Genomic DNA, 10,361 nt, shown 5'->3' with positions numbered 1-10,361 from the left:
ATCTGGGCATAACCTCCCTACCTGTGAGGCTGTAAGAATATCACAGTGTGCTTAGGACAGTTCCTAGGACACAGTTCCTCTTCTCTGGCCCTCGGGCCTTCCCTCCTTCCCTCCAGGGACCCAGGTGTTCTGTTGGGCCCCTCTCTGTACAGCAGGTCATTAGCCCCTCTGTACTAAAGTTCTTCCTATAACCCCCATGTAGGAAGAAGTCTGGATCCAGACGCTGCAGCCCTTAGGAATTCACCTCCTTCAGCATCCTTCCTGGCTGAGCCAGTTTCCAGGCCCTCGGCTGACCCCCAGTGGCTGGAGGGGCGCAGCCGCCGCATTGCAGGCCCTCTCAGGCTCGCTGGCCTGTCTGGGCACCTCCACCTCCCGCTTACCCAGCACCCTGGTATCTGGCACTGTGTGAGCAAACCGGACGCTTGGCATTGCATTCCCAGGACGATTCTGGGAAATATCTTCATCCTCAATCAGCAAAAGAGGAAACTTAGGCCCCAAACAAGGAGTGACTGGCTCAAGGTCATGCCCAGGAGTGTAACCCTTTGGGCCTCATTTTCCCCACTTCTAAGGGACAGTGCCCTGTAGTGGCTAGAGCCCAGGTCCAAATGCTGGCTTTGCCACCTCCTGGCTGTGGGACATCAGGCAAATTACCCAACCTGTGACTTATCTTCCCCATCTCCAAACTGCGCTTTTTGGCACCTACTTCACAGAGTATTAAGTGATATATTTATAAAGCACCTTGCACGTGGTAGGCTGTACTCCAGTGTTTATTCAGATCTGATCTTCCAGCCCTGACAACTTCCAGGCTGGCGGGAAATGACACCTTCATTCCCCACTGGGTGTAGGGGACTCTTTGGTTTGATATTCTTTCCATTTTGAACATCTTGGTCCCTCAGGTGTGCTGCTTTGAGCAAGACACGGCATCTCCCCGAATCCCTCAGGTAGGAGTAAGCAGCTTTACAGGCAGCAGCAGAAAGCTGAGGGTAAGTTGCTCAAGGTCGCACAGAATTTTGGGCAGCGTTGGAATTTGAACCCGTCATTTGGAGTTCAAAGCCAGGCTTGGCACTGGAAGGAAATGGGTTTGATCTGAGGAGTAACTTGGGATGGGGGAACCTCAGGGGTCTTGGCCTAGCAGGCTCAGGCTCAGCATCTTAGTTTTCCCCAACTGGGAGGTGGGCCAGGTCTCATGGGGTGGTAAGGGGACCCTTCCAAGGCTTAGCACCTGCCTACTGGAAGCCTTTTGTATCTCCCACCTGGACCAGAAGACCATCACAGGTGGAGCTCCCGTCCCATTAGTGCAAAGAGCCAATCACCATGCAGAACTGTGCTGGGGGGGCGACACCACCAGGGCCCTGGGAACTTGGCCTCTGTGCAGGGGCCACGCCCCTCCCTCTGGGAGGGAAGTAGCAGCCCCCCTGCCAGCCGGGTCCCTACTGCAGCTTCAGCACCGCATCCCATGTCTTGGGGCAGGTACAGCTAGCTCCGTCTTACAGCAGGGCCCAGGCCAGAGATCCCCAAAGCGAAGGCTCCCGTGTAGGTCAGGAAAAGGACGTGCATACTAGGCAGGTCACCTTGGGCTGGAGGCACACAAAGGACCACCCCGAGTGACGGCTGTCACTTCGAGAGAAGCAGCACCTGAGCCCCAGGACCCTCCTGTTTTGTTCCAGCAGGGTCCAAGGCTCCACGTGGGGCCACTGCTTGAACTTTCAGTTTCTTTTTCTGAGAACCGCAAAGCCAAGGTGTGGGAGAGGAGCGAGGGCCCCTGGGCCTTGCACCAGCATCTCGCCCACTTGGGGCAGAACCGTGTGAGCCTGCAAGGCCAGGCCTCAGGTTTCCGAGGCTGTTGAGCACCACAGCCATGCAGGAAGGCCCCGGCCCCTCTCCTTCGCAATGGAAGGGAAGTGCAGTGCAGTGCTCCTTCCTCTTGCCCGGCCACCCTCCAATCAAGAGACCCAGACCAGGATTACGAATGAGGCAATTTATTAACCCAGCATCATTTGTTCTAATGCTTCTTATTGGCAGCTGCCACCTGTGCGAAAAGACAGACAATAGTTAAGATCAGTTGTGGGGTCCGTGTTCAAGCACTTCACAGTAGCTCCCCAGTAGCCATGGGACGGACGCCAGGCACCCTGATTTGTGGTTTACGTGTATTCATCTCATCCGATGCTCACAATCTTGGGTACCTCTCCATTTTACAGAAGGATAAAACTGGGACTCTCAAGGACAGAGAGCGTTGTCGGGTGTTTCCAACATCTGCCCATCACTCCACACTGTGTGCCAGGCCCTGCTCTGCCCTGGGAGCCACCTACTCATTCCAGGCCACCCCCAATCCCCAGAGGGCTGACACCTCCATTCTCTTCTGACACTTAAGTGACTCGACAGTCTAAGACTCCTAGGAGGCCTGAGTCAATAGGAAAAACAACAATGGGTTCATGCCAGGCCCTGGGGGCTTCTGTTGCTGTAGCTCACTGAATCCTCACCACCACCCTCCGAGGTAGGCAAAAGCAGATCTCTCTACAGACAGGGACTCTGGCCCAGGGTGTCTATAGTCGGTCAGCATCTGGACGGAGACCTGTGTTCTGAGGCACCCTAATACTCAGTAAGCATGAAGACTAAGAAGAAACACTACAGTCAGAATCAGAAGGCTGACCCGGGAAGAGGGAGTCGCGTGCCCTGCAGAAGCAAGCCCAGCGAGCTGCACCCTGGGCCTCCCTTCACCCAGGCACCTGCATTTTCAACCAGCCCCCACAGGAAGTCTGTCAGAAACGCTCTTTCTCCTGCACCCTCCTCCCCTGGGCTGTGCCCTCCAGGGGAGGAAACTCCGAGCTGACAAAACCCAGGCTCCAGAAACACCCAGGCGGTGACTGAGGTACCCAGCCCTCACCTGTCCAGCGATTCTGTCCAGATCTCTCTGTCCCTGAGGTGTTAGTTTGCGGCCCCTGTGGGAGAGAAGGGTCATGTAGCCCCAGGTGAGTGCAGGCTCCCACCAGCGTCCCCGATCCCTGCCAGGCCTCCCCTGGACACGAGCCAGGCTTTCCAAGAAGGCACCTGGCCACAGGGCCACATGGCACCAGCCAAGTCCCACTGAGGTCCCCAGTCGGCTGCATTCCAACAAGCTGGAGGCTGGGGTGGGAGCTCCCCCGGGAGCTGACGGGGTGTCGTTGGTGCAAGCATTAGATCAAAAGCCCCGAAAAATCAATTGGGAAAAGCTAACGAGCAGGCTAATGAAAGCGGACAGTCGCTAAATTACCTTCCTGGAGCCTGCAGTAGTTAGCCAGAGAGGTCGGGGCGAGGCCCCGCGCTGTTCGCTTTTCTGAAGAATCCCCTGCCTGCCTGGGGGGCAGGTGCAGACTGTGCAGGACAGACCTGGCACCTCACTGCGTGGGCGGAGGGGGACAGTCCTTGATAACTTCATTATAGGGGATCTAGCCCCAAGGCTCCTCCACACCCCCAGCTTCCCCTCCCCTGCTTACCCATCTTGGTCCTTTTCCACCATTTTCAGCCCCTCCAGGGCTTGGAGAACCCGACGGGCCACGCTCTTGGAGCCTCTGCTGAAGTGGCTGGGCATGACACCATTTCTCTGACGCCCCCCATAGATCTTGGTCATGGAACCAACCCCAGCGCCGCCCCGGAGGTACAGGTGCCGTGCTGTGGAAGCTGGGTGGGAGGCAAGGGAGACTTGAGAACCCTTCTCAGGCAGAGAAGACGCTTCTCCACAGCTGAGGCAGCCTTAGAAAAGGGCCTTGCTCAAGGTCACAAGTGTAGCTGTGTGTGGCAGCAGATTCTCACCCCACCGTTTTACAGTCAGGGAAACTGAGAACGTGAGACACCAAGCCCAGTAGCTGACCCCCCCTCCCCCAACCAGTGCGGGAGACTGGCGTGCACAGGCAGTGGAGGGACCGCCGTGGCCACGTGACCAGGCAGGCAACCCGCGCCCCGGGACTTGCTTAGCGGTTAGTGCCCAGCTGTGCTGCGAAGTGGACCTGAGGTTCTGGGGGAGAGCCTAGCAAATGTTTAAGCCGTGACTGTCCCCCTCCATCTGCCTGGGAGCTCTGAAGGGCAGCAGAGCTGGAGAAGAGACCTACTGATCCTCCCACACCCAGCCCTGGAGCGCTTGGGTAACAGTGGTAGCAGGGCTGACATCCTATGCAGTGGACGTTCCCAACCTGGAAGGTGCGTCACCCAGCTCTGCGGACTGGGATTCTGGTCCCTCGACTGGCTTGGGCAGGTCCCTCACCCACCCCGGCCAGCCTCCTTGGAAATCCTCTTCTGTTCAACTGGAACACTTGCCTGCCAGGCCCTATGCCATCTGCTTTTCACACTCTCTCCTATGAGGCAGTAACATGGCCTTAGGAGCCCGCCCGATACTGTGGCCTTGGCAAGTCACCTACCCTCACCTGAGAACCAGGACGAACAGTACCTCATTGAGCGCTACTGTGAAGACTCCATGAATGCATCAGGTGCTACTTTCCTTCATGGAAAAGGTTAAACTCCAGAGAGTACTCCTGGAGTACTCTCATGCCACATAGCTCTGTAGGGACAGCCCCTCCAGACGGTTCTGCTTTTCTACCTCAGGGGGCCACTGAGGTTTGAAGAACTGGGGCCCAGATGCTGGCCATCACACAGCCCTGCCTGGCTGAAAGCTCAAAGGTAGGGATTCCAGGTCACCCCAGAGACCAGCACGTTAGATTCCCCTTAGTCCTGAAGATGAACGGGGGAGTCAAGGATTCATTCCTTCAACAATGACTTGCTGCCAAGAGTCACGGGGCACTGGGCCATCTCCATGACCCTCCAGTGTCATGAGCTGGGGGGGAGGGGCAGGTGGAACTGACCAGGTGAGGTAGGCTCCTCCTTCCCTGCAGCTGCCCCTCCCAGAGCAGTTCCTGCACACAACTGGTTCTCAGCCTCTCTCCTGCCCTCTAAGACCATCTCCGGATACAGCCACAGGCTTCAGGGGCCAACAGCGCAGCACAAACCGCTGAGCAGCCCCTCCCTGATACAGCCCCTCCCTGATACCACTGCCTTTGGCCTCTGCTCACTTTAAAACCACTCTCCTTGGTTCTTTTTGTCCTCACCCCACCCCCTAGATTGGGGCTCTGACCCTCTTCCAGGCACCCAGCAGCCCACCCACTGCCAGGATCAAGAGAGTCACCTGTTACAAGCCACCCCACCCCAATCTTTCTGCCAGGAGTGACCTCATGGAAAACTCGCCTTTAAGACCAGTGCAAATGCCCAATGGCTACCGCCATCCCTCCTGCACCTGTCTGGTCATGCCCTGGCTCTAGGTGGAGATCTGCTCTCCCACTTGGGCTGTGGAAGGCGAAAGAGCCTCACGAAGGGGGAAAGATGAACACTCCTAATTTCACGAACACCCAGAAGAGGCCGCACACTAGAAATGAATCTTGCTGAACCAGGACTAGTGCTCAGCCCAATCTCAGCACGGAAAGGGGCGAGCTGTCTGGTAGATGGGGTTTGAACCCCAACATTGCTCCCTGTCAGCTGTGACAGAGTCCACCCCCTTCAAGTGGTCTGCGCCACGGTACTAAGGGGGACAACGTACTTCAACCCTGAGCAGTGACTGGCAAAGAACAAACTCCAATAAAGCTCAACCTTAGTTTCTCCCAGGGGGAGTTTCACATCTTTCTTAATGACGCATAAAATTATCTGATGCAGGAGAATTCCCCGGTGGTCCAGTGGTTAGGACTCTACCCTCTCACTGCAGGGGCCCAGGTTCAATCCCTGGTTGGGGAACTAAGATCTTGCAAGCTGAGCAGCATGGCGCGCGCGCGCACACACACACACACACACACACAAGCGCTCAGGTGCCCCAATCCAACAGCTGCTCACCCACCGCCGAGCACCTACCGAGACACACACTGTATTCTTATTCTTACCTCCCCACCAAGCAGGCCCTTCTGAAAACTGAGGTCAAGAAGGCTGTCCAGGGCCACACTGCACCACTCCCTTTCAAAGCCCTTTAGTGGTCTCCCCTTGACACTGACCCTCCCCTTAGAGCACTCCCCCCACTCTCCTGAAACAGGCTCTTTCTAGCTCTACACCTCACCCCTCACAGACACTGCCCCCTACACCACCGCCTGGTGAGTGCCCACCCCTACAGATCTGCACCTCTTGCGGACCACCCTCAGGAAGGCCCTGCCATCTACCCCTGTTCTCTGTATCCCCTATACCTGAGGTCAATAGCTGTCCACACCGTGCTCTTACATGTCGCCAGAATTTGACCCCCACTGCCCTGTTGCCTTCACTGCCAGAGCTCAGCCTCCCAGGACAGGTCGCTATCCCACTGTGCTTTAGACCCAAACCCCTGAGGGGGCAAAACAGGCCAAGCTCCCACGATCCAGAGGAGGAAAAGCAAATATGGCAGACTGCGGTTTTGGAACCAGCCTGCCACACCCTCCCAGGGTCTTCACCGCTCTGTATCTCATTTTCCTCCTGGGTAAATGACTATCTCCTATGACTCCACTTGTCCAGAGTATGGACTGACCAATCTAAGTGGGAGCTCTCTAGACTCCAATAGAGGTTGGCAGACTTTTCCTGTAAAGGGTCAGACAGTAGACCATGTAGCCGGTGGCAACTGCAACTCTTGCCTGTCATGATTTTAAACAAACGGTCAGGGCTGTGCCCCAACAAAGCACACACAACACACCCTGGTCTAGGACCCTTACCCTGTGCCACTAGGGCAGCTGGGGAACTGAAGTCAAAAGCGAGCGTTGGAAATCCAAAGGGAGAGCAGCAGGGCAGGCAGAGGACGCACACCTAGCGTGATGTGTTGGGGAAGCTGCAGTGGGCAGAAAGGGGCCACGGCAACTGTCAAGATGACCAGCAGGCTCAACTCGGTGTGCGTTCCCCAGAGTCCTTTCCCCATTTCCCCTTAATCTCTCCCCACCTAGAAAAATAAAGTACAAAATGCTGCCAAGGGGACAGAGCTGCCCCCACCTCCAAGCGATGACAAGAGTCGGGTAGACTGTGGCATCAGGAGCTGGCAGACCCCAAGCATGCTAACCTCCCTGACATCAACTGCAAATCGGCAACCACCAGTCCTACTTGGGAAGTTTTTGTTAGGTACAGGTTATATAAAATATGCATATTCACCTGATCAAATGGGAAAAGCTATTAGATTCTTCCTCCTCATCTTAGATCCAAAGTTGCCTTGCTTGACCTATCGGTTCTTGGGGCATCACCAAAGAGCAGTCAGGACCAGACATGCCTTGCTTTCCAAGATAGGTGGATGGCAGAGGTAGTGGTGGTCTCGTCCAGGCCCCGTCACCACTGACTGTGTGCCCAGGGAGGTCAAGTCAGCTCCCCTTCACCAGACCCATTTTTCTTTATAAAAACATACAAGTGAATAGACAGATATGCTACCCACCCCACTCATCTCACAGATTTGATCTCTTAGTCCTCAGGGGTCAGAGGCTGTGTCTGAGCATGCTGGCCCCTATGCCCAGTCTAGGGCCTGAAAGATTGGCCCACCAACCTAAAAATACTTCTGCTCTGAGGTGCTGGGCACCTTATACCAAGGCCAACTCTTCTCAAGGTCATTCTGGAGTTTTGTCCAAACTCTGCTTCCCACCTACAGACAAAGCTCTGGTCAGGACAGAGCCCCCACTTCACAGAGGACGGATGAAGACGGGAGAGACCGAGAGCCTTTAGTGAAGGCCCTGTGCAGAGGCAGCCACCTTGGCACAATCCAGCCTTGAACCCCATCCCCTACTCCCAAGGTAAGCCACCATGGGGGTGACTGGAGAAACTTGAAACATTAAAGACAGATGAGGCAATACTAGCAGTAGCACTATGCAGTCAGAGGCTACACTTAAAATCAGTCCTTCAAAGTCATTACTAAAGGATTAATAAGATAAGAAAAGGGACCGGTACAGGGTGACCATAAGGTTTTCTCCAGGGCACTTGAGGCTTGCCAAGATTTAGAGCAATGAGTGACCTGGTCAGATCCCCAACTCCTTAGTTACCAACAACTCATTTAACATGGCAGTCTAGTGTGACGATCTGAACAACAAAACAGACCCACAGACATTCGAAGGACAATGCCTCTCTCTAAAACAAACCGCCTCCAGGCAAAACGTGAACACGCTACTCATTTGTCCCTGGGTCTCCCACAAGGCCCAGAGGAAAGCACAGGTCCTCACATGAATCTCTTACAAATAAAAAAACAGATTCAGAATACAAAATTATTGAATGTCACACAAAACATGCAGTGACAGAGTCAAAGATTTCTCTCGTTATTTCTGGGGGCAAGTAAGAGCTCACAAAGGGGACACCCGGCCCCCCACGCCCCAGACAAAGGCCCCAGTTCCTCACCAGCTCGTGTGTAGAACCAATTCTCATCGTAGGGAGCGAGCTCTTTATGCTTGGCCAGCTTGACAGTGTCCACCCATTCAGGGACTTTCAGCTTCCCGGACCTGGGACCAAGACAGTGAGAAAGACACAATTCAGGAGTCTCTACAAACTCCATCCCAGTTCCCTCCCCTCAACACAACTGCAGATCAAGAAGAGCCCAATGTGTCCCAAAATACAAAGAGACTAAAACTCAAACACAATTCAGGGCTCATGTAGAAAGGATGGACCCCACAGAGACCTCCAACAAGCCTCCCCAGACTGAAAGCCTGCGGGCGCTGAGGGATCAGGCAAAGGCGACAGCCTCCACCCACTCGGACCCCAGTCCCCACACTCACTTTTTGAGGAAGGCTGCCAAAGCTCTGACGAACTCCTGCTGGTTCACGTCCTTTACAGTAACTCCAGGCATCTGCGGGAAAGGTCGAGCATGTGAACACAGGATTGATGAAGACGACTGACAAGGGTCGGGGGCCAGCCCCAACGCGATCTAAACCGCCGCACTCTCCTTACTTCCGAAAGCCCTACTTCAATTCCCGGCTTTAAAGGCCCCTGCGCCTGTGGGTCCTAGAGAACTCACCGACGCCCACGGTCCCTCCGGGTCGCACGAACACTGCCTGCCCCCGTTTGTGAAGACGCTCTATGACCCCAACCCCTGATTCTGGGGTCCCTCGCACTCCCCGCTGCCCACCAGGCCCAGCCTCGGTTCCCGCAGCGCGCGGACCAGACATGCCCGGGCCTGCAGCTCGCACGTGGCCGCGACTCCAGGAGGCGGGGCGGCCCCGCGCGGGTACCCCGGAGCTCCCAGGCACACGCTCCGGGCTCGGGAATCGGGCCCCGACACCCCGCACCCGGTTCAGACCGGAGCACTCTCCTTACCGTGCGGCCTCCAAGCTGCCAGCCACGGAAAAGGGAGCAACGGGGTTTCCCGGGCGCACAAGTCGGGCGTTGGTTATCGCGAGAGTTCCGAGAACTCGCGAGAGCGGGGTTAGAAAAAAGCGGCCGCGCCTCTCTCAGGGCAAATGTGGCTTCCCCTCCGCGAACGTGGGAGGGTGTGGCGTGAGAGCGGAGGCTTGTTTCCTCCCCGCCCTTCCTTCTCCTGCAGCGTGAGAGAGGAGCTCTCGTCTTGAGTTGGAGAGAATCTAGCTTCGTTTGCGTTGATCGTGGATGGAACAAACAGCGGCGGAGACTGTATCTCCTGGCGGAAGTTATGGGTGGGCAGGAAATAGAGACCTGGCTACTTCTGGCGCCACCAGCGGGACGACCCCTTTTCCGGGTGGAAGTGTCTTTTCTGGCCGGAAGTGGGGCTAGTAAGGGCGGAACTGTGACCGGGAGCGCAGGGGAAGGGCAGCGAAGAAATGTGGCCACCACCTGCCCTTCCTCGACCAGCAGTACTCGCGAGAGCGGAAGGGGACAGAAGCCGCACCCTTCTTAGGGCGGAAATTGCTTCACCATGGCCCAGGAAAGCGGAGTGGGAATGAGGCACTGGAGGCGGGGAGCAGATAAGGGCAGGGGCAAAGGGGCAGAGGCGGGACCTTCCGAGAAGCTCAGCTCTGCCTCCTAGCGCCTGAGTCTCTTCGCAGGTAGTGCACACATATTAATTCTATCAACAAATACTTTTTGTGTGACTACTCTGCGCAAGGCACAGGTAAACATTATGTAGTATTACATGCATTATCTAGTTTAATCCTTCTAAGGTCCAACACCCAAGAACACAAAGAACACACCTGTGGTTTGATAAAGTTGCTAACTTGCTGCAAGGAGAAAACATTTAAATGTGAATCCTAATGTAAACGATACTGTGTCAGTGTAGATTCAGCCAGTGTAACAAATGAACCACTCTGGTGTGGGATGCTGGTAGTGGGGGAGACTGTGGGAGGGCGGGGGGACTATGGGAACTCTTACTTTCTGCTCAATTTTGCTGTGAACTTAAAAACTCCTCAAAAGAAAAAAAAACCCACCTCTTAAAAAGTGGTTCGAGGGTAGGAAGTTGTTTA

At 55.4% G+C, this 10,361-nt stretch overlaps 1 protein-coding gene across 3 annotated transcripts; it reads right to left on the bottom strand.

Annotated features, from left to right (window-relative positions):
- Nucleotides 1–1,958: 1,958 nt before the first annotated feature.
- RPS19 (ribosomal protein S19) lies at nt 1,959–9,751 on the bottom strand. Of its 3 annotated transcripts, none has more exons than XM_036834527.1 (7): nt 9,244–9,378; nt 8,706–8,776; nt 8,332–8,432; nt 3,474–3,657; nt 3,251–3,377; nt 2,885–2,939; nt 1,959–2,029 (listed from the first exon to the last, which is right to left on the bottom strand). In XM_036834527.1, the coding sequence occupies exons 2-7, from the start codon at nt 8,774–8,776 to the stop codon at nt 2,013–2,015; spliced, it is 555 nt and encodes a 184-aa protein (XP_036690422.1). In that variant the 5' UTR covers nt 9,244–9,378; the 3' UTR covers nt 1,959–2,012. The 3 variants fall into 3 exon arrangements, with proteins under 3 accessions (XP_036690422.1, XP_036690423.1, XP_036690424.1); XM_036834528.1 differs by lacking the exon at nt 9,244–9,378 and adding an exon at nt 8,945–8,964; XM_036834529.1 differs by lacking the exon at nt 3,251–3,377 and having other exon boundaries at nt 1,960–2,029; nt 9,244–9,751.
- Nucleotides 9,752–10,361: the final 610 nt, after the last annotated feature.

The sequence above is a fragment of the Balaenoptera musculus genome, chromosome 19 (assembly GCF_009873245.2).
Source record: "Balaenoptera musculus isolate JJ_BM4_2016_0621 chromosome 19, mBalMus1.pri.v3, whole genome shotgun sequence".
NCBI classification, from domain to species: Eukaryota; Metazoa; Chordata; class Mammalia; order Artiodactyla; family Balaenopteridae; genus Balaenoptera; species Balaenoptera musculus.
The sequence above is the reverse complement of the archived record's forward strand: the minus strand, read 5'-3'. Positions and strand labels throughout refer to the sequence as shown.